Source organism: Zingiber officinale, chromosome 6A (assembly GCF_018446385.1).
Source record: "Zingiber officinale cultivar Zhangliang chromosome 6A, Zo_v1.1, whole genome shotgun sequence".
Lineage (NCBI taxonomy): Eukaryota > Viridiplantae > Streptophyta > Magnoliopsida > Zingiberales > Zingiberaceae > Zingiber > Zingiber officinale.
This window is the reverse complement of record NC_055997.1, coordinates 48,733,745-48,761,568: the sequence shown is the minus strand read 5'-3', so window position 1 is coordinate 48,761,568 and position 27,824 is coordinate 48,733,745. Positions and strand designations below refer to the sequence as shown.

At 36.0% G+C, this 27,824-nt stretch overlaps 1 protein-coding gene across 1 annotated transcript; it reads right to left on the bottom strand.

Moving 5' to 3' along the window:
* On the bottom strand, positions 1–27,824 carry LOC121996347 (ATP-dependent zinc metalloprotease FTSH 9, chloroplastic/mitochondrial-like). The gene is made up of 17 exons (XM_042550284.1): positions 26,991–27,824; positions 26,119–26,272; positions 22,895–22,987; positions 22,692–22,780; positions 19,053–19,176; positions 15,821–15,940; positions 11,815–11,865; positions 11,151–11,212; positions 8,162–8,219; positions 3,406–3,531; positions 3,255–3,335; positions 1,786–1,915; positions 1,442–1,590; positions 1,045–1,326; positions 883–972; positions 717–770; positions 1–467 (listed from the first exon to the last, which is right to left on the bottom strand). The coding sequence occupies exons 1-17, from the start codon at positions 27,764–27,766 to the stop codon at positions 330–332; spliced, it is 2,577 nt and encodes an 858-aa protein (XP_042406218.1). The 5' UTR covers positions 27,767–27,824; the 3' UTR covers positions 1–329.

Genomic DNA, 27,824 nt, shown 5'->3' with positions numbered 1-27,824 from the left:
TGCATAAGAACTTGAGCCCTGAGTTATTTATTTAGGTTCTCATGGTTTATACAGATTTTTAGAAATGAAAAAAAAAATACCAACGCGAACATAGAAAGAAATACAACTCCTGCAGATTCTATCCCTAAAAAAATGATGCCATCTTTTCCTCTATTTACTCATTTAATGCGTCATGTAACAGGACCAGGTGGGCGATATCCTGTGAGCAGATCATAATAAATATGGTAGATGACACGTCTAAGAATGGACCTAGGTTTGCATTACTGTACATACTCTACAATAAGACAAAAGATAAAAAAGAGAAAATAATATGATACTCTTGATATCCTTCAAGTCAAAGCAAAGTCCTGTGGTTGTTCAGAGATTTGAACTTCCTGATATGGATTGAGGACTCGTTTAATCTCGTCTGCACTGAGGGTTTCATATTCGAGAAGTGCATTTGCTAGTGCATGGAGTGCATTTTCATGCTGCAAGTGATTGTTAAAATCAAGTGAGAAACATAATCCCGATGAAAACTAAAGAATATATCAAATATAAAATGGATATGAACTACCAAGCTTTCATATAGCAAAGTATTAATTGAGTTCAGACACTACTTTCTTACTTTGGGGACTTGAGGATAGGTAGGATCATAGCATCTATGTGATTTGCATGGCATTGTCATCAAGATTAATAAGGATCATGATAGATTCAACGCAAGCCATAGATCAACGTACCTTTTTTAGTAGCCGTTTAACACGCTCATAAGCCTCTCGCAAGAGTTTGACAACCTAAATTTTTTATGAAAAAAAAAATCAAGTATTCAACAACAGAAACAAAGTATCATGAGAAAAATTCAAGCATTCAACAACTAAGATACACTTTTAAATACTAAAAACGTACTTCTGCGTCTATTCGTGATTGCATCTCGGAACCTGGCCGTTCCTTGACGTGCACTGGGCCAATTGCATCACTCATTCCACAGGTTGACACCTGCTAAGCAGCTAATTGTCAAATATATGGTATTTATAATTAGTAACGTGTTGAAATATCATGATCCAGTACCATGTAATGGGCAAGTTCTGTAGCAGTGTGCAGATCATTACTAGCACCAGTTGTAATACTCTCTTCACCAAAGATGAGTTCTTCAGCTACCCTTCCTCCCATGCAAACATCAAGGCGCGCTAATAGTTGCTTCTTGCTAATGGATGTTTCATCTTGAGAAGGGAGCTGAGTCACCATCCCAAGTGCAGAACCTCGAGGAATAATGGTTGCTTTGTGTATGGGATGAGCGCCACCAGTATTAAGTGCAACAATTGCATGACCACTCTCATGGTAAGCAGTGAGCTGAAAGGGGATACCAGCCCAGTTAACCACTATTGTATAGATACACAGCAAAAAAAGAATTTATCAAGAATATCAGATATCTTGTACAAGATATATTTCTCTAAAATGTCAATACCTTCTTTGATTCTTCAGAAATAAACATAGTTTTCCTCTCTGTACCCATGATTATCCTGTCCTTAGCAAATTCCAATTGTACTGCATTTATTTTTTCAGCACCTTCTACTGCAGCCTTAATAGCAGCAATATTTACCAAGTTCGCAAGATCTACAAATTATTCAAGAAGCATATAATTTTCTTTTAGAAAAGTTTCACATGGATGCATCAGTACCGGCATTACAGAAATACTCAATTTTTGCTGTTCAACTGATTGCAATTCAACTATATGTGAATTCAAGCTTTTGGAGATTCCTTGAACTACATAATAGACTTCACACAGTAAGAACCATAACTAGAACAAACCTGCACCATTAAATCCAGGAGTACCACGTGCAAGTGCATTTACATTAACATCATCAGCTAATGGCTTATCCTGCAAATAAAGCTCCAGAATCTCCTGCCGACCCCGTACATCAGGACTTGGAACAACAATCTAGAAAAGGGCATTAAAAAATTGTCAAGAATCAAACCCAGCAATGAATCTAGAGGCATGAAGGAATTATGAAGTATGAAAAAAAAATATACACCTAACCTTTGTGCACGAGGCAATAGTTTCTTTTCTTTGATGATTGAACACATGATATTCAAATACATAATTGCTCAACAAGTAATATGAACTATAAGCATTACATCTCAAAAGCAGTAGATAAATTTAGTGTTGTAGAAACTAATAGATACTACAGATATTATACTACATTGTTTCATGTTATCCTTTCTTACATTATTTTCTTATTTTCATGATTGAGCAGTCCACCTTATTGTTTAAAAGACTGACTACTTGGATCATACAGTGCTTGCCAATTCCTTTAAGATAAATTATCTGTGTGTGTGTGTGCACCCATATCTTGTGAATGATGAACCAGATGCGTAATTTGTGTTCTCTTGCATCTTGGAGGAATAATGCTTTGACCACCATGAGGGGCGTGCCGATGGAATTGTCCTGACATAGAACTGGTGGATCCCAGTCACGGAAAGGGCATTTAGTGCATAACAGCTGCATCATGCCTGTGGACTTAAGCTACTAAACACAGTAGCTTCTATCAAGTCAAGAAAGTAACTACTTCCAATGTCCTAGACTGATTGAAGAACTAAGTGGCTTCAGGCAAAAGATGTTAAGGAAAATTAGGCACTCACCTCGTGTTGATGGCCTTGGGCACTTAGAGAAAGCTATCAGGAACCTTTGGATAGCAATGATATCAAGTCATGCTTTGCAATAGTAAATCTTACAAAATGATAGTACCATTTGAAGGGTAGCAAGAAGTAACTGTCTCAACACCTTTAAAACAACTGTTATTACAAACAACCTACCAAACTCCACCATATACTCAAATTTTACAGAATTCAATCATAGACCAATCAATTCCCAAATACACTCCCCCTAGCTTGTTCCAATGGGCATTAGGTAATTTGAGTTGACATAGGCGAATGCTTGGACTGAACCAAACATTAAAGTTAAAGAGAATGGAGACATTTATGGGTACACAGTATGCTGATGCCGACATATGATGTTCCCAGTTTACAAAAATGCATCTTTCCTGAGAAATTAGGTAAAGTAAACCTTTTCTTGAATATCCCTCACAAATTTTCAATCTTATCAACGTGTGAGCAATAAGAAAAATAATCAGCAAGATAGAAATGAATCACTTGAATTGGGCAACACATTTCCAAATTCCAGTACTAATCTGTTAGTTGATTCTTAGTTTTAAAAAAAATATTAAATGGGACTATAGCACCACATCGATGAACTGTGCAGAAGGAATGGGAAAACTTACATGCCTATCAAATCTACCAGGTCTAATCAATGCTGGATCAAGTATATCTGGCAAATTTGTAGCAGCCATCAGTATTATTCCCTGACAAGGACAAGGTTGAGTAGCATAATTATCACTTAAAAACAACAGCAATTTCATTGATCTGATTTACCTCATTCTGCTCAAAACCATCCATTTCCACAAGCAGCTGATGTAATGTTTTTTTAGTATGTCCCTCCCACTGCTTTCTAGTGGAACCGACAGCATCTATTTCATCAATGAAAATGATGCAAGGTGCCTATTGAAGATGAAAATTGATAAATATGAGACATTTAGCGAAAGCAAATCATATAATAGAACAAATCAATGGAGGTAAATTATGAGAAGTATGAAGTTGCAATCAAATACTGGGAAGATAGAAGACTATTTTCTTAGTCTGAATGACATGGGCAAACCTAAAGAATTAAGTGATTTTGGAGATTTTAAATAAATCTTCAAGTTTTCAGTTTGAGTCACATGAAAAAACACAATCAATGAGAGCATAATAACCAATGATTGAGTAAAAGAAGACAATTGGAAATTAAGAAATTGCAGAACTTGGAAGATGTAAAAGTTGCAGATACATTATCCAGTACTTTAATTGATGCAGATCCCAGTATCAGTTAGCTTATTAACTGCTACACTAGCAAATAACAGGTTGCATACCAACTCATGTTGCCAAGTATAACCAAGAAAAACATTACAGTACTTAATATTGGCTGGTAGCCAATACTGTTGTCCAACTGATCCTTGGTTTGACAGGTATGCATGTAACATTCTGATTCTTGTACCATCCTGTAAGCACTAGTCTGACCAGTATTCAAAACTGTGTTATTGGAATTGGTCATCTACATAATTCCAGCATAGATAAATTTCATTTAGAACTCAATCAGTTAACTAGAACTTATATATTTAATGTTGTTTAAATTAGAATATTGTATTATGATATACCCCAAAGAAACAGAATAGTTTATGTTTTCCACAAGTAGGGATCCAACTTTCTACAATAATTGAGAGAAAAAAAAAATTTACCTTCAAAAGATCCATGTTTCTATTTTGTCCAGTGTTTTATGCATCATCATCATTAAGTTGTGGTAATCCCAACTATATGAAGCTCCTACATGGATTTTCTGTCTCCATTGAACTCTATCCCAAATTTAACATTAATAATTACTAAAGATATAAATTGATCCCCTTCTTTAACAGCTCAAACTTTTGGGATAAGCAGTTACCCAATCAACTTTAACATGATATCAAAGCAAGAGGTCCAGCTGTCCAGGTTTAAATGCTACCTATGTAAAAGAGATAAAATTAAAATTTTAAATTTTAAATTTTAAAAATTTAAAACTTATCAATTCATACATTGGGTTTAGGTGGGTCCATCAAGTGAAGTATACCCACCACACATAAATGGAAGTAACAAGGTAATAATATATAAATTGGTCCATTTCATTATATCTCAAGCTTTTTGGATAAGTGATTAGCCAATCAATTTTAAAGTCATGTTTGTCGACCTTATCAGAGTTAAGAGTTATGATTGATCTCTCTACTGCCTTCAACTCTAATCAATCAACTCGTCTAACTATAGAATTTATCTGTTGTTTAAATATCTCATCATCAATAACATCATCAACTCATTCTTGTCTCAAATATTTGGGGATGGCTAAATGAATCTTATTTTTCCATTAACGCAAAGTTATAACAGAGCTAATATTATGAAAAAGAATTAATCGTACTATAATCTTATGAAACTTTCCTTTTACCATAAGGGGCACAAAAGGATCACACAAAACTCTAAAAACCTTTCTCTATTTCAATCATGCATTTTGTAAAACTCAATGAGGATAGAGTCATGTCTATTCAAGTCAATAATTCAACATCAACCCATCTTAACAATTCTATCGATCCATCTTAACAATTCTGTAACATCTATTAGTTTTGTGGATTTGATTTTATCTATCCTATTTGGTTCTACTTGATGTAAAACCTTTGGTTACTAAACTTTCTCTCCACAATTTCAGCTTTGGGTTTAATTTAATTGCATTGATCAATAAGCGAAATGCTATCTCCACAATTTGTGTTCTAAACTCTACAGGGGAAACTTAGAACTATTTCTCAAGTCCAGAGACTCACTCAAGGGAACTCTAACAACCTCAAATTGTGCATGTCAGGGAAATCCATTTAGTCCAATTACTGTAGGACATATACTGACTTAAATTTATGGTTGAAGAGAAATGAAAGCAATAACATGCCATTCTTGATTTGAAAACAATAGGATGCACCCATCACAAGCTATCTCAAACTGTTTGAAAAAGTCAAGATGTTTGACAACATGAACCTTTTTTCCTTAATTTCTTTTGAGTGCGTTTGGTTCGGGGTTATTCTTGATAACCTTGGTTATCCATCCAAGGTTATCAACAAAAACCTTGTTTGATTTAGGTATTCGATGATTCCTGAGTAATGTTCCATGCTCGACACGTCAGCAAAAGGGCCATGCAACCCTGAATCGGAAAACCTTAGAAAACTAAGGTTTTTCTTGATTCCGGGGTTAACGAATTTTTTTTACCAAAAATACCCTCTGATAAGAAAAAACATGAAAAAAAGAGAAAAATTGTAAAAAAATATTAAAAAATGTAAAAAAATGTTTAAAAAAATTTTAAATTTAAAAATTTATTTTTTAAAAAAAATAAATTAATTAAAAAAATTAAAAAATATATAAATTTTTTAAAAAATTAAAAATTAAATATTTATAAAAATTAAAAAATTTAACAATTTAAAAATTTTAAAAATAAAATAAATAAAAATTAAAATTTTAAAAATGTAAAAAAATAAAAAATATAAATATAAAAAATATAAAAACATTAAAAAATAAAAAAAACACATAAAAAAGTAAAAAAATATACCGGAAAAAGAAAAATAAAAAAACATTAAAAAATAAATAATAATAATAATAATATTATGTATAGTTGGTTTTATAACTGAGGGTAATACGGTAAAATATTAAATTAGGGTATTCATTAAAACCTTCAAACAAACAAGTTTTTGTTACATTACCTAGGTTGAACCAAACAACATTTGGTTATGTTTTATTCCCCATAACTTTGGTTATGTGATTACCTGGTAATCACATAACCAAGGTTATACATGATAACTTGAACCAAACGCACCCTAAAGGTTATAGAGGCAAACTTAGTCCAATGGAACTCCCCTTTCTTCTTTCTTGAGATAATTATGATGGGAGCCATAATGGTACTAAAGTTTTGAATGAATAAAAGTCATAAAAGTTTAGGATGGTAGTGGGCTCTAGCCAATCATCAATTACCCTAACTTTTTCATTTATGGATATGCCTTGTGCAAAAACGATAAACCCAAGGAAGAAAACTTAAGGTGTTAAAAATTAGCATTTTTTCAAATAAGCATACAACTCCTCAATTCAAAAAGATTTCAATAACTATTGAATATGTTCGAAGTGGGTGTGCCATATATTAAGATGTCATTGAAATGGGCTACCAAGAACTTTCCTATAAAGGTTCATCTCCCTCATGAATTAACTTAGGGTGTACAAAAGTTCGGACATGACAAACCATTTGTACAACTCATTTTGTCTTAAAGGCACTCTTCTATTCATCATAAACCCTAACCATAATTTGGTGAGACCCATTACATGAGTCAATCTTATAGGATCATGAGCTCCTACCAAGAAGTCAATCATGTCATCTAGTCTAGGTCTTGTGATATCAAGGACGGTCGTAGACTTTGAAGGGTCCAATGCAAAAAAATAAAAAAAAAGACCTTTTATATTCATATAAAAAATAATAAAATTGATGCTATGAAATAGGAAAAGTAATGATGTGGCAACACGACAATGCAACGACAACGGCACTGGAAATCACAATGTAGGAAGCGCGTGGTGATCAAAAGTGGATTCTAGAAGGTTAGGGTTTAGGGAGATAGAAATAGGAAAAGTTCTAAAGGAGAAAGATAAGGTATGCTCCATGCGTGCTTTTTTTCTTTTTATGAACACTTTTACAAAAAAAAGTCCATAATGTTTTAGAATTTATAATTAAGTGTTTTTTAATTTAATTTTTTTATCAATGAACACAGGGATTATTTTGTTAGCCTTTACATTAAAAAAATATAAAACAATTACTAAAAAAAATTGGGTCCCGCAAGAGGTGGGGCACTGTGCGCCGGCCCCACCTTGAGCACCCCAAGGTCGGCTCTGTGTGGTATTAGTTTTCCTGCATATTTCTAAGTGGCTCTATTCTATTTATGAATATACTTATTAATTCAAGATGGTTTTATATAATAAAAGAAGTATATCATCATCATTAAATCATTTTATCCCAATTAGGGATCAGTTATATATGTAGAGCTTCCTGTATATGGTTGTGTGGCCCTGTGATCATTAACCCATATTATCCCAATTATTACGATCATTTTATATAGATGGTATTGTCATATTGAATTCTATGCATATAAATTACCGGTAATGTTCCAATCTAAATTACTTTTAATAACATTTATTAGAGTTTTCTTTGTCCTCTCATGCTCCCCTTGCACCTCCAGGCTTCAAACTCTAATAGAATCAATCTGTCTATTGATTTATTGATCAATAGCATACCATTTAAATTTATATCAGTCATATATCAGGGAAATATATGTACACCTAATTGCTCCTGAATAGAAGAAATATGTGGAGTTTTAAAATATGGATATTGACATGTATTTTTATTTTATCTTTTAAAAAAACAAATAAATAAAGAAAAGGAAACAATCTAAATATCACAATCATAAACCATAGAAAATAATAAATTATTCAGCATGTTTAAAGTATAGGTAACTAATAAATACAAATATTAAACAAATAGCAGATTATCAAATAGCACCTTTTTCTTAGCTGCCTGAAATAATGACCTTACACGACGTGCTCCAACTCCAACAAACCTGGTATGAAAAGCAAGCCACAAAAGAATTTTTAGTTGGATATTCATAATATGGCCTTCTTGTAAACCAAACTAACTTATGATAATTTGTGGGGATAATAAAAATCCTTGATAATGTCAATGGCATGTTTCCTTGTAATTGCACCAAAAAACTATCGAGAATAGAAAAAGGTTATACCAATAATATATATTTAAAAGTAGCCAAGAGAAGAAGTTACAAGAAATTAAAATTAAAATTAAAATACTTTGGTTAAAAAAAAACACATCAATCAGAACAAGTCTTTTTGCTGGTCACAAAGCACAAGATTAGAGTGCACACGTGTAATAAACTTTTAAAAAAACTTAACAATTAGAGCTTGGTAACAAGCAAGGTTTAAATGCCCAGTCAGAACGAGATGGTGTCAGTGTCTTGCTACATGCAAACACGTGGAGTTGATACCTAGAACCTGGGGGATAACAAAACATATCTTAGAGATGAAATCGTCTTCTGATAGAGTCGGAAGAGCTATTCTGCCTCACAGTCAAAATTTTAACGAAGCTAGCACATTGAAGACATTTTGTGTGAAGGAAGAAGATTTGTCTGAGGTCTCGTGTTGCTAGCCAATCCGCATGCCTATACCAATGAACAATTTGTTTTGATCATGTACATTGGCATAAAATAATATTTCAAACCAAGGTTTAAAATTCGTTCTCACTTAGGGTAGTGGTCCCAAGCCGAAATGATATAATCTTAATGCCATGGCACCATGCCAAGATAAGTATAGGTAGCCCTGAGTAGAAGGAAAAAATTAACAAGAAGAAGAAGAGGTAGGGATCAAAAAGATGAAGTAATAGAGGAGCCAATGACGACTTACCTAGAGAAGCTAGAGGAAACCTATTCGCGCTCAAGAGGAGCACAAGATGAAGATGAAGTGTCTTGAAATAGAGAAGTGGAAAAATTGTCTGAGATTTCTGAGATGGAGTACCACAAGAGGAAGGGAAATCAATGTTGTTTCGCGTCTCACGTCTCAGTTCTTTGGTGGAATAGTTATGTCACATACTCACGTGTACTATGCAGCATAGAATAGAATCTTAATCCACCTTCCAAATCATGGTAGCAAGTAAACAAGCTTGAAATGGACTAAAGAAGAGTTTGACAACAATCAAGATTCTTAAGAATGGAATAGGAATATAGATGGCTATTGGATCAAAGCATAAAATTACAGAAAGGAAATAGCGAACATAAACTCCGCATCTATCAGTATACCAGAATTACCTGCTAAATGAGAAACACAATATTTCTAGCTTGGGTGAAATATCAAGTTATAGCCATCCACTATCTTCAATAACAAGATTGTTTAGTCTATAGACTACCTATATTGAAGCCTTTTACCATAAGCATAGATTAGAATCTCATTAGGTTTCAATCAAGAAAAGAGACTTATCTATTCACATGTCAAGTGACACCAAATAGTAACATCAAAAATATGCTCCAGCTCAAGACATGGTTGAATGCTCATTAGCGTGCAACCATAGACGGGGATAGAGACGGAGGAGAGTCAATGAAGACTTGGCTGCAAGTTCTACGGCAAGAAAGCAAGGGGTAATCAGAGTTCTTTAGGCTCTGTTTACTCCGAGGTGTGGATTAAGGAAAGAAATTATAGTGGAAAAAAAACCTTCAAGTAGAGGAAGAGGAAGAGAAAAGAAAAGAGAGAAGGGGAGAGAAGAATCATGCGGAAAGGAAAAGGGAAAGGAAGAAAAACGATGGAAAGATAAAAAATGGCAAAAGTCACTACGACCCAAGTGAGGTCACGTGTGGCTTGCGGCTCGTGAGGTCGTAGTGCCGCCCTGCACGAGACACAGCCGCTCGAAGCTGCTGCAATGGGTCGACCACAAATTGTCGTCCACAGCTACCTCTATCTTGGGTAGGCCGCGTAGTGTCGCCCGCGGGCTGCCCGTGGATCGCGAGGTGGTCGCATGGTACCGCCTTGCGTAATGTCGCCTGAGCAAGGCCGCCAGCGGCCACATTGTGCTGCCCAAGGCTCGTGAGGCGGACTTGGTGCTTGTGGTCGCGTTGGGTCGTAGCACAATGCCACCATTGCAAGGCCGCCGTGCAGTGTCACCAATCCACGGCCGCTTGTGGCTCGTGTGATTGAGAGCAATGATATGACAAGGAAGAAAAGTCGTTTTCCGTCCGGTATGGACAGATAAAAACAATGTCCAAAAATAATTCGCGAATGGATTCATAAATCCATCCATTCATTATATCATAATAAGTAAATAGCATAAAGAATACGCAATCTATCCTTTTCATGAAATAAACATTAAAAAATAATTCTGCATAGAAAACTTTCCTCAATTCTTAAATTTGTCTTATCAAGTAAGCAAAATATTAGGGAAAAAGAGGGTCGCCTAAATAAAGCAATCTCCTGTTGTCTCTTCTTCCTCCTCTTTCTCTTCATATTCTTCATCATCCTCCTCCCCCTCTTCCTAATAAATGCCTACACCATCTCGTACCAAGCAATGCATCAATCAACACCAAAATGATATTGTTCCAACATCTATTGGAACTTAGAAGATGAACTACATTTTACACCTTCAACCTGGGTAAAGCACAACTAATGTGGAATTTATTGACTCACTATTATTCCCCAAGTCTTTCACCTACCACTACCACTAGGCAGAAGAAAAAAGTGAAAAGCTCGCAATTTTAGTGACAACTGCTAGGATTTCAAGAAATACACTAAAAACATTGGTCAAAAATACTAATCATAACTGAACATGATCCAGAATAAGACATCATGCCAGAATTCAGGTTATTAATTGAACTGTAATTCGGTCGGGTCTGGCTCTGGACATTTGTAAATCTGCATAATCTAATGCCTACTAATTTTCAAGGAAATCAAAGTTATTTCTTTGACTGGAAAAATATTTTGTATGTAGTTTCTCTTACATTTCCTCAAACTCAGAACCTGCTTTATAGAAGAATGGCACATCAGCTTCTCCAGCGATAGCCTGCAGAAACCAGATTTAGCTGTGACGACGGAGGAATAGAATGCACATCTGTAAGCTTTAGTTCAGAAAGTTAATTTAAACATACAGGAGTTTATAAAATATCAACATATTGGCACATTAAAAAACCAACTGGAATGTCAATATATGGTGCATATTTCATACTAATTTTAAATACAAATGCATATCGAGTTGAACAGGCCTATTCAAGATAATGTTGTCAGGACATTTTCGTAACTCTTGGCATTAGATATTTTCAGTCAACATATACTGCATAAGCTTCTTTCATCCACAAAACAAGATTGAATATGCCCACTCAATAACAGCATTTGATCCATTACATTAATGAAATTGTTAACTATAATGAGTATAAATGAAGAGATTGGCAATAGTTGTTATACAACAAAGTTAATATATAATGTTAATGCTAAAGAAATATATATATAACTATGTGCTAAAAATCAGCCACTTAACTCTTTCTATTAGAATTTCATATTTCATCCCCTTTCCTTTGAGCAACAAAATACTATATATATTTATATGATTAGTCAGCTAAAGTCTAAAGTGCACATGAACTAATCTAATAACAAGAGATGTATTCTCACCTTTGCAAGTAGAGTCTTTCCAGTGCCAGGAGCTCCAGTCAAGAGAATTCCCTACAAAAGAACATGTTACAGTTTATAATATTGTAAAATACAAATAAATGAAATCTTCAAAATATTCTAAATCCAAAGGGAATATATGGTATAATAGATTTAAAGCTCATGCCTTATTTGGCAATATGAGTGGCATGCGTCGCTCCAACAAAATAATCTAAGCCGGTACATGGCAATACAAACATTCGTTTTGTGCCACCCAGCACAGAAAGATACAAGCTATATTTGACTTGATACTAAACTTAGTCCAAGTGGCCAGATAGCGAAAGGTAAAATATAATATTCAGTAGTAAACAGATTATTTGTAGAAAGAGATTTATTTGATCACCTAAAATTTTGTTGCATGTATAACTTGCATGCTATTAATTAGAAAAATGTTATGGTCATGATCGAGTCACAGGTCGAGATCCGGATCCGTACTTGGTCATGCAACATGTAATGGGGAAGGGAGGGGGAAAGACTCGTCTTAGACAGAGTCCAAATTACTCAGGGGAAAGACTCATCCTAGACAGTGTCCAAATTACTAAATTTTTCTTCCTCTCTTCATTGATAATAACACTCCTTAAATAATAAGTCAATTACATGGACTATTCAAGGAAAAAAGGAAAAGACCAATCGCTAAAGGAAACAAGGAAACAAAAATAGAAAGACTCTTTATTTATTTCTATTTATAGCAATAGCAAATTTTGACAGTAGCAGATTTATTCCAGCAGCTAATTAGGTAGTAACAGATTTATTCCAAACTGGCAATTTAAGTAGTTGCAGATTTATTCCACTAGCTAATTAAGTGGTAGCAGATTTATTCCAACCTGGTAATTTGCTTCCAATTATAGTGGCATCCAACAATGGCGTCCATATCATCACTCCCCTCCTCAATGCTAAGATTGTCCTCAAGTTCGAAAGTGGGGTATAATGCCACTAATAGCATGAAGGGAAGTTTCCGAATCCACTTCCACCTCTTCCTCACTTTCCTTGTCATCATCAGACACTTCAATTCAAAATAGGCATTTACACTTGTGACCCGTGGAGTAGGACTCATCACAATTAAAACAGTGGCCCTTGGCTCTCCGTTCCTCCATTTCAGCGCGGGTCAGACACTTGAAGAATGAAGCAGGTGGAGTATCCTTGTTGATGTCCCCGTTGTCTTGGTCTTCACCAAAGGAGGGCCTCCACTGCTGGTGTTAAGCTTGGTTGTGGTCCCGCCCCAATTCGTGAACAGCAGCCCCCCATCTTGATGGAAGTACTGCTTTCGTTCTAATTCCCTAGCCATATTCATTGCAATGCCTAGGTTTTCAGGTTTCTGCAGTGCAATGTCAATACGGAGATCTTTGACTAGCCCTGCAGTAAACAAGTCAACCTGTCGTTGTGGTCGGAGGTCCGAGATCCGAGGTTCAGGCGAGGTGGGATTGGAACTGCCACTAGTAGTCTTCTACCGAGCTTGTCTGCTTTAGATTTGCTAGCTCTCCCAATGGGTTGTTGCTCATAGGCGGCCCAAAGCAGATATGACAATTGTTTTTGAATTGCTTCCAAGTCATATCAGGTTCTTCCTGTTCCATCTAATCAAATCAAAGTTAGGCTTCCCCTACCAAGTGGAAGACAGCAAGGCCAACCTTGTCGGTTTTTGTGGTCCTTTGGTTGGCAAAGAATTTTTCATACCTTTTAATCTGCACAATGGATCCCCTTCTCCAGAATAGGTGGGGAACTCCATCTTCAAGTACCGTGGAACCAGGGTGCCACTAATTGGTGGTTCAAGTCTAACCTCCGAGGCTTTGGAAGGGCCACACTACATGCTAGTAGGGATGTTTGCAATAGGCATCGGTTGTTGTCTTATCTCTTGAACAGTATGGGATAACTCAGTCATCTGCTCCTCTAGTCCTCGTTGGCATAAGATGATCTGCTCCATGAAAACTTGTTGTTGTAAGATCAATCTTTCCGTGAAGGTATCGAGTTTGGATGTGATTGGATCCGTGTCACCCATGATCAGCTCGGATACCAAGTTATTGTGGTCCCGAGTGCGGGATCGAGTCACAGGTCGAGATCCGGATCCATACTTGGTTATGCAACATGTAATGGGGAAGGGAGGGGGAAAGACTCATCCTATACAGAGTCCAAATTACTCAATTTTTCTTCCTCTCTTCATTGATAATAACACTCCTTATATAAGAAGTCAATTACATGGACTATTCAAGGAAAAAAGGAAAAGATCAATCGAAAAAAAAAAAACTAAAGGAAACAAGGAATCAAAAATAGAAAAACCCTTTATTTATTTCTACTTATAGCAGTAGCAAATTTTGCCAATAGAAGATTTATTTCAGCAGTTAATTAGGTAGTAACAGATTTATTCCAAACTGGCAATTTAGGTAATAGCAGATTTATTCCACTAGCTAATTAGGTAGTAACAGATTTATTCCAAGCTGGTAATTTGCTTCCAATTATAGTAGTATCCAACAAAGGTGTTCATATCAAAAATCTGCCATTAAGAACATGAATATAGTTGTCAAATCAGATGTTACCAATATAGATCGCTTGAGTTGGATTAGTATTGGCAAAGGAAAAACAGATATTTCCTGAGAAATCAATCAATTCATATAAACCAATGGTCTAGTTTTAAAAAAAAAATAGGGATTAGAATAAATTACTTAAAAATAAATTAACACACCTATAAAATAAGATTAAATTGATTGAAAGCCTGTCAAATCATGAATGAAAAAAGATGAAATATGATGAAGAAATTAAATTGATGTTGTTAAACTCAAATAATCTACCAACTTATTACCAACCTAGATAGAATACTAGTAAATCCACACAGGGAAAGGAAACAATCCCTGTTGCTTTCATGAATGCTAGCTTAATCATTCAGCTCCTCACTGCCTAAGACTTGTTATGAGATCAACAAAATAATCATGTTGTTGCATGTGAGTTACCACTAGACCAAGAACCCCATCCATCTAAATTCATAGTTTTCTAAAATGTTATACAAGTAATCAATAGAAAATCGAGCATTCAGTGATTTGACAGGCTTTAAATCCTTATTATGATTAAATATCGTTTAGATCATCTTTTATATTAAATCTTTATATTTTATTTTTGTGATTTTTCTCAATATTTCTAATTTCACCAATCTTTCTAATGCAGTAGATAAGATTTTTAGTCCTAATCGTTGCAACAACTAATAAAAAAATGAGTTATAGCATTTCCTTATATTTGTAATTATAGAAGGTAAGATTAATTTGAATGCCAAGATATGCAATTTCTTATGAAAAGTCAAGAGAAGTTAATAGCCATAAGTTATCATAAGATGATGTTGCTGGAAGATTGAAGCAATTTGATAGGATAACTAAGAATAGGATCTATAGAGTCCAATATGCTAACCTTATTTAAACAAATTATAGAATTTAATTTTTAAGGGGATTGATAGAGTGATTGATTAGAGTAACGATATTATGTTGATAAGAATACATAAACTATAAATTAATACCAAGAAAATTAAGTCAGTATGGTGAGAATGTGTTGACCCATGTCGTGTGCCTTATAAGAAGGCTAGAACCAAAACTAGTACCTAATCAAGATTTAAAACCTTGTATGGAATTATTCAGGATTTTAAATTACACAAATGGTGACGGTCTTCATTTCAGGAATATAAACCATTAGATCTTGACAACCAAATACTAAAACAAGCCAATAAAATGTCATTCCTGTGCATTCTCTACAGCATAGCATTTAGGTTTAGTAAATGCAATGGTATTTATAATTATACAAAAAAAAAAGTTGCAGAAGAGACAAAAGGAATTAAGATAGCATTCTACCTAAAACTTAGATATGTTTAAAAACAAATTTTTAAGATGCAGATGAACAACAGAATGAAGTTGCTGCAATATTGTGTTTAAAAGCATATATTGAAAGAACATATGAACAAGATCTGCACTAGTACCAAAAAAAAAGATTTTGCACCTACCTTTGGTAATTTCCCCCCAAGACGAGTGAATTTTGTTGGGTTCTTAAGATACTCTACTACTTCCTCGAGCTCCTGCTTGGCATCATCACAACCTTTAACATCCTTAAAAGTTTTCACATTCTGCACAAGAATAAAAGGAATATATAACCATTTGTTCATTACCTACTTATACTAGGAACTATAGTGGAGATGCAAGGAAGGATAATAGAGTTGATCATATGTCAATTAGCATAAACAAGATTTAAATACTAAAATTCATAAGTAGCAAACTAAAAAGGAATGTGTCGAAGGACTGGATTAAACTACCTCAAAATTCATTGACCAAAGGATAGTTTTGGACATAATCAGAATCACAATTTGCATAAATAGAATTCCCAAATCTTACTATCTCAATCACCAGACAGTTAAAAGGATAGTTTTGGACATAATCAGAATCACAATTTGCATAAATAGAATTCCCAAATCTTACTATCTCAATCACCAGACAGTTATTCTGATATGAAATGCATCCCAGTTAAAGACCAATCCACCTTTCATGGTTAAATTACAACAAACAAATAAGTCTACTCACTATCGTGGTATTGCCCTATATCAATTAGATAAGTTACCTGAAGGAGAACCTAAGTGGGTTGAGTAGTTGGTTGGTTGGTAAAGTCTGCCAAAGTGCACCGAGCACAGGTGAGGTGAATGGGATCGGAATAAGGTATGGCTGACCACTTGTCCTAGAAACCACCCTAAGTTCTGCCTAATTGAGATATTTGAGTGGTTAGGTTAAATGGGCTAAATCAGAGGTGCAGAGGATCAGGTTGATTAAGACAAGGTGGAGAAAGTGAAATTAGACTAAAATGAACATAGAGAATAGTGTGTTAAAGGTAGTGAGTTCATGTGTAGCAGGTTTAGTAAAAATTAGTACAAACTAGAGTTAGAGTGTTATCATGAGTCCAGATATATCTATGTAATGTATATCTCATTAAAAAAACAATATGCTATTCTCTTTCTCCAAATTTTTATATAGTATTAGAGCCACTCTTTTATGGTTAGGTTTTTTCTAAAAAGAATTTATCCCCAAGGGGAGGCGGGTGGCCTCCCCTTTCATCCACATGTTCTTCACTCTCTTACTTCCCTAAGCAATAATGATATTTTCCATGCTGTGTTCTTGCCAATGAGTGTCATCCCATCGGCAGCACCTTAGTATCCATTTGACTTCATCTGCAAGTGCAATTCAGTCACACCACCTACAGTATGTCATCTGGAATCACCTACGGACAAGAGTCTACATTCAATGTATGTATTCATTTCCCCATCCCAATTAGCAGTAGGGTCCTTGAAGAACAAATCTTGCCACTTCTATATGGCCGCTTCTTTTGAAAGTCACTAAGATCATTAACTACAACATCATCCCAAGGACTAGCAACATTAAATGCACATGCACCTGCATGTGAATTCTAAGCCCACTCATAGAGATTATTATTACACCCGCTTCAATCAAGACTCACTATGTCCATTTTGATGGAGACTGCCTCGGCCCCATAATGTAAATGGAATATGGATGATATAAAAGAAAAATAACACCGATGCAAGGCAAGGCAAGGATGGTGAAAAAAAAATTATGCTCAACCCTAGCTTATATGAAAGTATACAATACATATATTTTATAGACTATCAATCATATATATTTAATTTAAATTTCATTGTCCCACCAAAACTTTCCCATGAGAAGTGAGGTCACATAGGCATAGGAATCTTGCCTCTTATACGAAGCATTGGAATCACAACACTCAATCTCATTGTTACCCCAAATCGCTTATGAGCCGCATAAGAGTCCTCTGCGTCACTAGCTCCAACAAGTGTCATCCTATGCATGTTATCAATAAATATTATAAAAAAATTAAAAAATTATCATTATTGAGCTTAATTGGAACCTTAAATCACATCTCAAATGAATCTATAAGATTTCTCTCAATCATAGTAATATCTCTCGGTGGACTAAGAGAGACTCATCGGATGAAAGGTATGGTCTAGCTAGCAGTTGTTTACTTTCTATTTATATTGCAGTTGTTTACTTACATAGGGCTAAAGCTTTGTCTCGTGACAAACTTAGGTGATGGTGAGGATGAGAAATTTAAGCTCAAATTCAAAACATAAAAGAAGACTCTCTCTCCCTTTCGTGTGTTTGTTAGGATTCAAGCTTGAACTGGGCAAAACATTTGTTAAGTCCAAAATTTTGGAATCAACCTAATTTCATAGAAATCTCAATCAAACTTATCCATTTATTTATCTCGATTTGGCCAAATTTCAATCTTCTCCATATAACTTTTCTAATGGAACTTAACTCATTTCTAGGTAATTTCTTCAAATTTTGACCTTTTTTTAGTAACTTGTCAATGATCTTTGTGAGAACTAATTTCTTGTGATTGGATTGGCCTTTGTGGATGTCAATCCTAACTTGGATGATTTGTATCAGAATAGGTCAATCTCGACAACCATGGTTGAATGGTGCTAAGAGAGGTGAGCATTCAGTTAATTCTGTTAATTCAGTTAATTTGATATTAATTTTGTATAAATTATTTTTATTATTTTTTAAACAAATTCGGTTAACTCGATGTTAACCGAAATAACCAATTTTTAATTAGACTTGGTTAATTCGGTTTTAGTAAAACTGATTCGATTTGATTAGTCAATATTAAATTAGTTTTCGGTTAATTCAGTTAATTTATGAACCGAATTAACCGAATGCTCACCCTTGCCTAAGACAATTTAAAAACTATTTGATGTGGGATTGACCTAATTGTTTGAAGTAAAGATTATTCAAAATATGCCCTTTGAAGAATAATGAAACCTCCGAAAGGCATATATGTCAAACTGAAAAGTCAACCTTTTAGAGAATTTAAAAATGACTTCTACTCAACAAGTGTTCATAAGCCATTTCATTGCCTCGCAATTGAACAAAATATGATAGGTTCAATGTGCAGGTCTCAACATGTTCTTCAATATGATAGAATTCTACATTAACCATTTAGGATTGATTTCTCCAGTTGAGGAAAAACAGCTATTTACCATTATTTAAGAAGAACAAGAAAGGAAATCATCTACTGTTTTCTTGAGTTTTAAGAATGATAGACCAAGTCAACAACAAGGCACATGAACTATTTAAGTTATCTGGAACCTATTAATACAGAATAACACTAAATTGAAAGCACTTACAAGGAGTAAGAAGAAGACTAAGAATTACCTTCTCTGGCATGATTTCTTTGTTCAAGTCTTTAGGGGCATATGTGGCACTTGAACCAACACCAGATGCCCCAATACCACCTAAGCTCCCAACATATTTTTGCAATGCGGCCGCACCCAGTACCCTTACAATTAAAAATAAAATGATAGATCAATTAATGGAAGAAATAACCTAGACAGATCCAAAAATATATCGCAGACTAATGGGAATCTAAGAAAAATAGAAAAATTAAAGAAACAACAGGAAAAAGATTCTCTCTGAGAATAGAATCATAGAGCAGGACCAAGTAGGAAAAAATCATTTTCTGAAGCGTGAACTACTTTATCACCGACAAGCTAATCCAGGAAAAACTAGAAAAGATAGATCTTCTAAATCAAAGTCAGTGGTATCGTGGAGCATTGCAGAAGATGCAACACCAAGACCCTTGACTCTAAAGAAATTTGTTCACACTAGGAAAGCATTGGCTGTGAGAGATGAAGTGTAACTGCAGCCGTGATGATGGAGCAGAAGTGGTCGACAGCAACCTTCACCAATCAAGGAAGCTTTTTAACAGCAATGTCTAGAACAAACTACTGTGTAGGAGATGGCAGTGTCATAGAAAAGATGAGACGTGCAGTGTGTCGATAGATCTGAATGAATGGTGCAAGCAGACTTGATATCGTAATGATGAAAAATCAAGGAAGACAGAATGGATATCAATTGGGATCTAATACCAAATAATGCAGAACAAACTCTCATATCAAACTGATGTAAGATAAACTGATGCAGGATACATAGAGGATTAGAGGTAGAAAGATGATAACATTAGATAAAAAAGAGAATAGAAATAGTAGGCATGAGGAGAAAGGAGGGAGAATAGGTGGGAGAAAAGTTGAAGAATATAGCGGAATAAGAATTATTTAATTCACAACTCATAACATGTTTAAACAATACCATCTGAGACACCTTTATAAGTTTTTACAAAAAATAATGACCAGTTCAATGTTAAAAATACAAATAAAAAATGGATCAAGAGTAGATCACAAATACATATATGGTAAAGGTTTAAACTTTGAGTCCTGAACTGCATCACTTTGAATGCTATAATATAACAAAACCTTGTGCGGACATGGATGCTGGGCAGGAAATCCTAGTCAGATTACATATATCTCTTATGTTCTGTCTCGATAATGTTTAAATTTTTCTTTTTTGTTTTCTTCATTTCCTTTCTTTGTATCACTCCTCATCTCTGCACTTAAGCGAGTGGTTCCTCTTCTGTGATCTCTACCACAAGGAAGAAGAAACTGAAAAAGAAGAATGGAAGAAACAGGAAAAAAAGAAGAATCATACTATTTTTACTCCATTAGGTGGTGAGGAAGACTCGGCACTTAACTCCATCAGGTGGAGTGTAGACATATTGTCGAATTTGACAAAGTCGTCTTCGGAGTCGGTCGACCCATTGTATTCTCCAATCGCCAACGGACGAAAATAGGCCAGAAGTTGATCGTCTAGAATCTCCTAGAAGAACTGTCCATTGATCCACTCAGGTGACTCGTCCGTTCGGGGCGCCTTGCCTTTGCGCTTATCCCAAGCGGGTGCATTCTCTGAAGACAACCCTAGCATTTTCTCCCCTCGACCGTGCTCCTCTAAGGGCGTGCGGAATAACGCCCGATGATATGGGAGCAGGGCATTCGGGGCTTCCTGGGAGCGCCCGCAGCGCGATGAGTCAGCCGCCGATCAACCAGGGCTTCGACTCGGGCCCCTTGGTCGACTTGCTGAGCTATCGTCGACATAGCGAGGTTCAGCACTGGTAGTCGGTCGCAGCCTCCAGCTGCTGCTGCACCATCTTTGCAGCTCAGCCATTTATTAGCATTTCCAACTCCTCTTGTGTTAGCGTTACGGTGACAAGCCGTCCAGCGTTTTCCATCTTCACGTTTTAGATGCAGGTGAAGTTCGCACAGACGCCACCAATATGATTCTGTCCAAAATCTAAGAAGACGGTGGGCTGGGAATGTGGCGCTCTCTTTCACTCGATGAAGACTTTTCGCAATCTGCAAAACAAGGAACGTTAGTGCCAGGCCAGGAAAGGGTTCCCGGCGTTGCCCTTCCGACGCTCAAGTTAGTTTTTGGCGATGTGTAAAATAGCATAAAACTGTAGCACAAGTATATAAAATAGCGAAGTTGTGCATACCCCCTCCTGTGGGTAGGAACCCCCCTTTTATAGTGTCACTGTGGTGTTCATGCATATCAAGGCATACACATGTTTTCCTAGGTGTCCTAAGAAAAGACAAGTCAAAAAATCTCTGACACCATTCCTTGAGTAGTCAGGCAACTCTCTGATGTGACAGCTTGGAAACTTCTAAAGTACAATTTGTTTGCTAGACATGCTCTACTATCAGTGGCACAAACTCCCAAAAAGATGTGATAAGATAGTCAGCGAGTCTGCACACGGCCGACCGGTAGCTACTCGGGCGGACAATCCCCGTCCGGGCGTACTGCACTAAACTATTGTCTCGCTTTCCGTTCAGCTGTTATTGTCGGAGGTCTGCTCTTTCTTCGACCGGCCACACCTCCCTTTCGAGGGTATCGGTCCGATAGAGTTGTTGCTCGGCTATGGGCCTTAACCACGGACTTTCCTGAGAGGCCGCTCGGACATGATTTGGATCGACCGGGTGGTCACGCCCGGCCGACTGAATGCCATGCCACTCGGCTCAATCGATTTGCTTCCCGAGCCGAGGCCTTTGCCTACTCTGACTTTGACTTCCACATCCGCTACTTGTCTTCTACTTTGACCCAATGGTGGGGCCTCCTTTTATCACCGCATTAAATGGTATGTCAATGGTCCAAGGTCTAATGGTGGTTGGTGTTTAGTGATAAAGAAATTAGTCTTTCATCGTTTCTTTTTTCCTCCTTCCAATCTATCCATATTTGAATGTATTAATTCTGATGAAAAAGATAGGCCAATTAATCCCTTGTTAGTCCTCTTCTCTTTCTGGTTTCATCCAAGTAGATAGCTTTCTTATTCTTTCATTTCTCCTCCCCTCCATTTTGGCCCTCCAAACAGGACACCCTTTTCAATGAACTATTACAAGTGTGCAAAAAAATGAACAAAATTTGAGTCGCTAATATATAGAGCTTAAAAGTTTATTGAAAAATCTTATTTCTACATGATTTTAGAAGTTAGTGAATGCCATTTCCAACTATTATTCATTATTAATCCACATATGTGCATATAGAGGTGTACACAAACTTATCTGAGTCGAGCTTAGTTGTGTTCAAGTTTGTTTATTTACTTATCGAGCCTATTCAAGCTTCTTATTAAAAAATTGATAGAGCTCGAGCATTTTATTGAGCTCAACTAACAATATTGTTGTTCTTATAAATTAGATTAAACCTTTATCTAATACATGAAACTTATATTATTTTCTTATTTTTAGCATATTATGAATAGTTTAAGATTATAAAAATTTATAAGTTACATATCTTTTATGGACTTCGATAAAAAAAATTAAGAAATAACTTCATGTATTTGTATGACTAGTTATTCGAGTCTAAAGCCGCAATGAAATTTTGACAAGGTCAAGGTGAGATGAATATGACGCAACTTAAGGATTAAGATAATCAAGAACAAGTTAAAGGGGAAATAGATGAAATACACACCACATGAAGCCAATAGCAATGGTAAATAAGATAGTTGAGAGGAGTTCTTGGGCAAACCGCGATGATCTGTGAGATGCTTTAGGGTCAACCTGTGAAGTAAAACATCAAACATGAAGATGAAATTCACTGTATAGGATATTTAGCAAACCGTTGGATAAAAGAATAAAGTTTTAATGATAACAATAAGTTGTAAGGATATTTACCATAACCACATGTAGCGGTTGCTTCTCTGATACTCCAGGATTCAAAAATGGCTCATCCTCATTTCCTGATGCACGTTGCTTCAACTCTTGCAACTACTAACAAAATTGTTATAATCAGAGATACCCGTTATAGCATACAGAAACAAAGATCATTGCATTAGAAGCAATAGGTAAAATGCAATCTCTGAATACTCCCATTGCCTTATCACATACATTAATAATTTCCAAACAATTAAAATATGATGAAGCAGTCACCACCAATGCTGAATTCCCATTAGAACATCATGAGACGTGTGGAACACATAGTAGACCTTAGGCATTACATGAACTTAGTAAAAGGATGTGACAAGACACTGTTGCTAGAGGTTATCACTACACTTAAGGAATTTCTAGCTTTCTATTAATAATTTTAAAATAGAAAAATACAGTTACCTTAAAACACAGATAAATTACCTGTTAATGTTCAAAGAATTATGCAAGTAGGTAATATCAAATAAATAACCAAAATGTAATAAGAAGAGAAAGCCAAGATGGATGTGTAGAATTACTAAAAAAGATAAAATCGAAACATTGTTATTCAAGAGAAATTAGGAGCATTGTTTTAAAAAGTGGACACCTAGGCAGTTTCAGTAAGTAACCATTTCACCTTGCTAGGCAGTCCTTGTTATACGGCCCTCCACCTAGAAAGTAATGCCGGTCATCCCCAACTCATCTGACTTCTACCACTCTTTTTTCAACTAACATTGGCACTATGGCAGTCTGCACCGATTTTTATCATTTTTTTAAGTATCTTTTCTTCCTTCTTTTCCATAGGTGTGTTTTTTGCCCTCTTTTCTCTTTTTTTTCTCATTCATTGTGTGTGTTTTTATCCCTCTTCTCTTATCTCTTTTTCTCATTCATTGTAAAATTTATCATCATTTTATTTTGGTTAACATGTAATGTGTGAAATGTTTCATTATTATCATGTGTTTATTATTTATCGACTATTCAAAATAAGGCTGCGTACAATAGACCCCGCAATGTGGGAGCTTCATGCACCAAACTGTTTTTTTTTTTACTTATCAACTATAACTTATTTCCAAATTTCAAACCCTTTAGGGCCATCAAGCACTATTGGCCAAAAGTGCTTGATGGCCGAAAAGAGCTCAAATTTCTTTCAAATTAGAACTCCAACACTCCGTGGTGATCTCTTGAGTCCAGCCATATTCTTTTTTCTAGATTTAGAATCTTTTAGGACCATCAAGTACTTTTTGCTAAAAGTGGACAAAAGTGTTTGGTTGTCATAAAAGTATCAAATTTGTATCAAATGAACACGATTATACTACTAGTGATCCCCTTAGTCTCATCATATTCTTGTTTTCAAATTTTGAGCTCTTTAGAGCCAAAAGTGTTTGATGGTCCTAAAAAGGTTTGATCTTCATCAAATTTGCATTGTTGAAAGAGTGGTCTCTTGACTTTATCCATGTTCATTTTAATTTTGAATAATTTTTGCCAAAAATATTTGATAGTCCTTGTCCAATAGTCATTGGTGGTTCTAAAGGTCTCAGCACTTCATGTCAAATGAGCACAATTACACTCCTAGTGACCTACTGAGTCTTCTAAGTCTATTCATGTTTGATGGCCCTAAAGGGTTTGCATTTCTTCCAAATTAGTATTGTAACACTCTCAGTAGCCCTTTGAGTTTATCCATATTCTTTTTTCTAGATTCAGAGTCCTTTAGGGCCATGCTTAATGGTCCTTGGCCAAAAGTGTTTGGTAGCTCTAAAGATCTTAGATTAATACACCATGTTAAGTCCTAGTGACCCCTAAATCTCTTCATGTTCTTGTTCTCAAACTTTGAGCTCTTTAGAGTCATCAAGTACCTTTGACTAAAAGTCTTTGATGGCCCTAAAGGAAATTTCTTCCAAATTAACATCATAGCTCTCCCAGTGTTCCCCTGACTTCTTTTCTAAATTTGGAGCCCATCAAGCACTTTTTGGCCACTTTTAAGCAAAAGTGTAAATGACCTTAAAGAGTTTGAATTTAATTCAAATTTGCATTGTTGCACTCCTTGTGGTCTCTTGAACTCATTCATATTATTTTTTTCCAGATTGGAAGCTCTTTAGGGACACCCAACACTTTTGACCAAATGTCCTCAAACACTTTTGTTAAAAAGTATTTGATAGGGTGCAGAATTAAAACTAATATGAGCTATTTAAAATCATCAACTATTTTTGCTTAAAAGTGACAAAAAGTGTTTGATGGCCATAAAGGGCTCCAATTCTAAAAAAAAACATAAATGAACTTAAGGGACTACCAAGAGTGCTTTAGTGTTAATTTAGAAGAAATCAGAGTACTTTAGGGTCCTCAAACACTTTTAGCCAAAAGATATTTAATGGCATTAAAGGGATTAAAATTTAAAAACAAAGATATAAAGGGGCTCAAGGTTCACTAGAAGTATAATTGTGTTCATTTGATACGAATCTGACACTTTTAAAGCCAACCAGATGACCAAGGGTCATCAAAAAGTGTTTAATAGCTCTAAAGGGCTCCAAATCTAGAAGAAGAAAAAAAATATAGATGGATTTAGAGGACTACAAATAGTGCGACAATGGTAATCTAGAAGAAACCTAAGCTATTTAGGGTCATCAAGAACTATTGGCAAAAAAAGTGTTTGATGGTCTTAAAGGGTTCAGTCTCTTGGAAAAAAAACATAGATGGTTCAATTTGTTCAAGCAAGCAAAAATTAGTTTGGCACTTTAGCTTGGGCGTGCAGAGGGCATAGGAACATTTTGTGTAACAAAGCACCCTTTGATAATATCAAAGTTGGATGCAACTTTTAGGTATTTTGTAAAGTTGAATGAATGATAGGGTAAATTGTCATTAATTATATAGTCTTTATAGAGTTCAATGAGAAGGTAAGAAGCATAAAATTGCTTTCAAATAACCAGGACAAACAAGGCTCTAATTAATTCAACTTCTACAACTATAGGATTTACTAATTGTTTTAAATATACTGATTTAAGAGATCTAGATATTTTAGTGATCGAACGAGTTCAATGAGAAATTAAGAACCATAAAATTAGTCGAGACGAATAAGGCTCTACTTAATTCAACTAGTGTAAATAACCCAACTCTAATTGACTAGCTAGTCAATGTCACTCTTATTGCAACAAATAGACTCATCTCTGACTATGTATATATATGTAATTAAGAAATAAAATAAAAAGTTAAGTTATTCATACCAGTGTAGGAAGACTAGATGGTTTCCTTGAACTCTCATCCAGAAGATAATATAAAAGAGCATTAGTTACAACAAGAGCTCGAAGATATTCCACAACTCCTCTGCTATCTACTGCATGACTTCTTTGTTCAAAACATTTGATGACTGACTCAGGACTGCCAAAAAGATGTCAGGTAGTTTAACATTGGATCAAGAAGAAAATCATAGGATTGTTTATGTACTTGCATTGTCCTCTTCAACTTGGTATAGCATGATGCTAATGCATGTGATGCTAAAGAAGCCTTAAATTGCATGAGCTAATAAACAAATCCAAAGACTGAGATTGTATATGCACTTAGCAGTCTCCTCAGCCACTTAGTACAAATGGTAATAATGCACACCATGCTAAATGAGTCCTAAATTACATAGGGCCTCAATAGACATAATCCTTCCATGCACAATATTTATAACAGAAGATGAGTGTTGATAACATCACGAAGTGTGTCATGTAATATATGTTAGAATACAAAGCAAAGATAATTCATTCCTCAAGTGAAAATTTCATCAGGACAGCAGATATGATCACCCTCAAATAAGTCTAGTTTGAAGATCGATGCATAAAATCAGAATTACATCAAAATAGCAGGAGAAATCATGTTGTTGATTTACACAGATCAGTCAACTATTTAGATCAACAACAAAGTGATGTTATGGGGGTAAAAGGACTGGTAGTTTTTAAGTACAAATTGGGAACATAACATCATCATTTGACATAGAAGTTCTGTTAGGATTCTATTAGCAGCAAAAATTTTATGGGCGATGACCTAACAACAAATAAAGTAATTCTCACGGGAAAAAGATTGGACATGTAGCAAAGGGTTGCCGCAGCAGAACCTATGCTTATTGAGCTCCGCAAGGAGGGCACTCTGCTTGGAGGGATCCTTGGGATTCGCATCAGCATCTGCAATCAGGCGCTCCAACCTCTGCTCCCGCCTCCAAAAGGGCCACCAGCTCAGCCATTCCGACATCACCAAGGCATCGAAGCCTTTCCTGGCCGAAGCCAGGACTCTCATCAAGAAAACCACAAGAGGCAATTTATTCTCGATCCTCATCTTACCGTTCGACGGGTCTTCCACGGGAGCAGCGCCATTTTCAACCTCTCCGTCTAGAACAGCCTCAACTGGCTCCCTCCTCGAATTGTCTCCACCAATCTCTTGAGAAAGATCAAAGCTTCGATCTGTAGAGGGGGAGGTGGATTCAAGCGCCGATTCAGCACTCTCGGGAGACAATGCGCGGAGAGCGAGAGCATGCGCGAGGCGGCGGTGAGAGCGGATCGAGACGGCGGCGGAGCGGCGGAGGGAGGATCGGGGGTGGAGCCGCTCGGGAGGGCGAGAGAGGGGGAGAGAGGGAAGGGGCCGGAAGAGAAGGGAGGCCTGCGGGGTGGTCATAGCAGCGCTGCGAAAGGTAGGAAAGGGGACGGCGACAACTAGGAACGACGGCGGAGGAGGAAGTGGATGCGATGGGAGCCACCGCGGCGGAGGGAGAGGGGGGGTTTGGAGTGAGAGCCACACGATTTGGAGTTGACGAAGGGAAGGGAGTAGGAGATAAGAGGGAGGAGGCGGCGAAAGAAACCTTGTCGCCAAGAAGGGCACGTTAAAAGGAGGAAGCATAGAGCACAACCAAAGCAATGAATCGATTCATGTCTTGCTCGCCACACGATCCAATGCG

Coding starts and splice junctions, on each gene's coding strand:
- LOC121996347 (XM_042550284.1), bottom strand. CDS start 27,766: ATGCTTCCTCCTTTTAACGTGCCCTTCTTGGCGACAAGGTTTCTTTCG. Junction 3,532..8,161: donor TTCAGGCAGCTAAGAAAAAG/GTGCTATTTGAT, acceptor CATCTTCAATAG/GCACCTTGCATCATTTTCAT. Junction 973..1,044: donor CAGAACTTGCCCATTACATG/GTACTGGATCAT, acceptor GCTGCTTAGCAG/GTGTCAACCTGTGGAATGAG.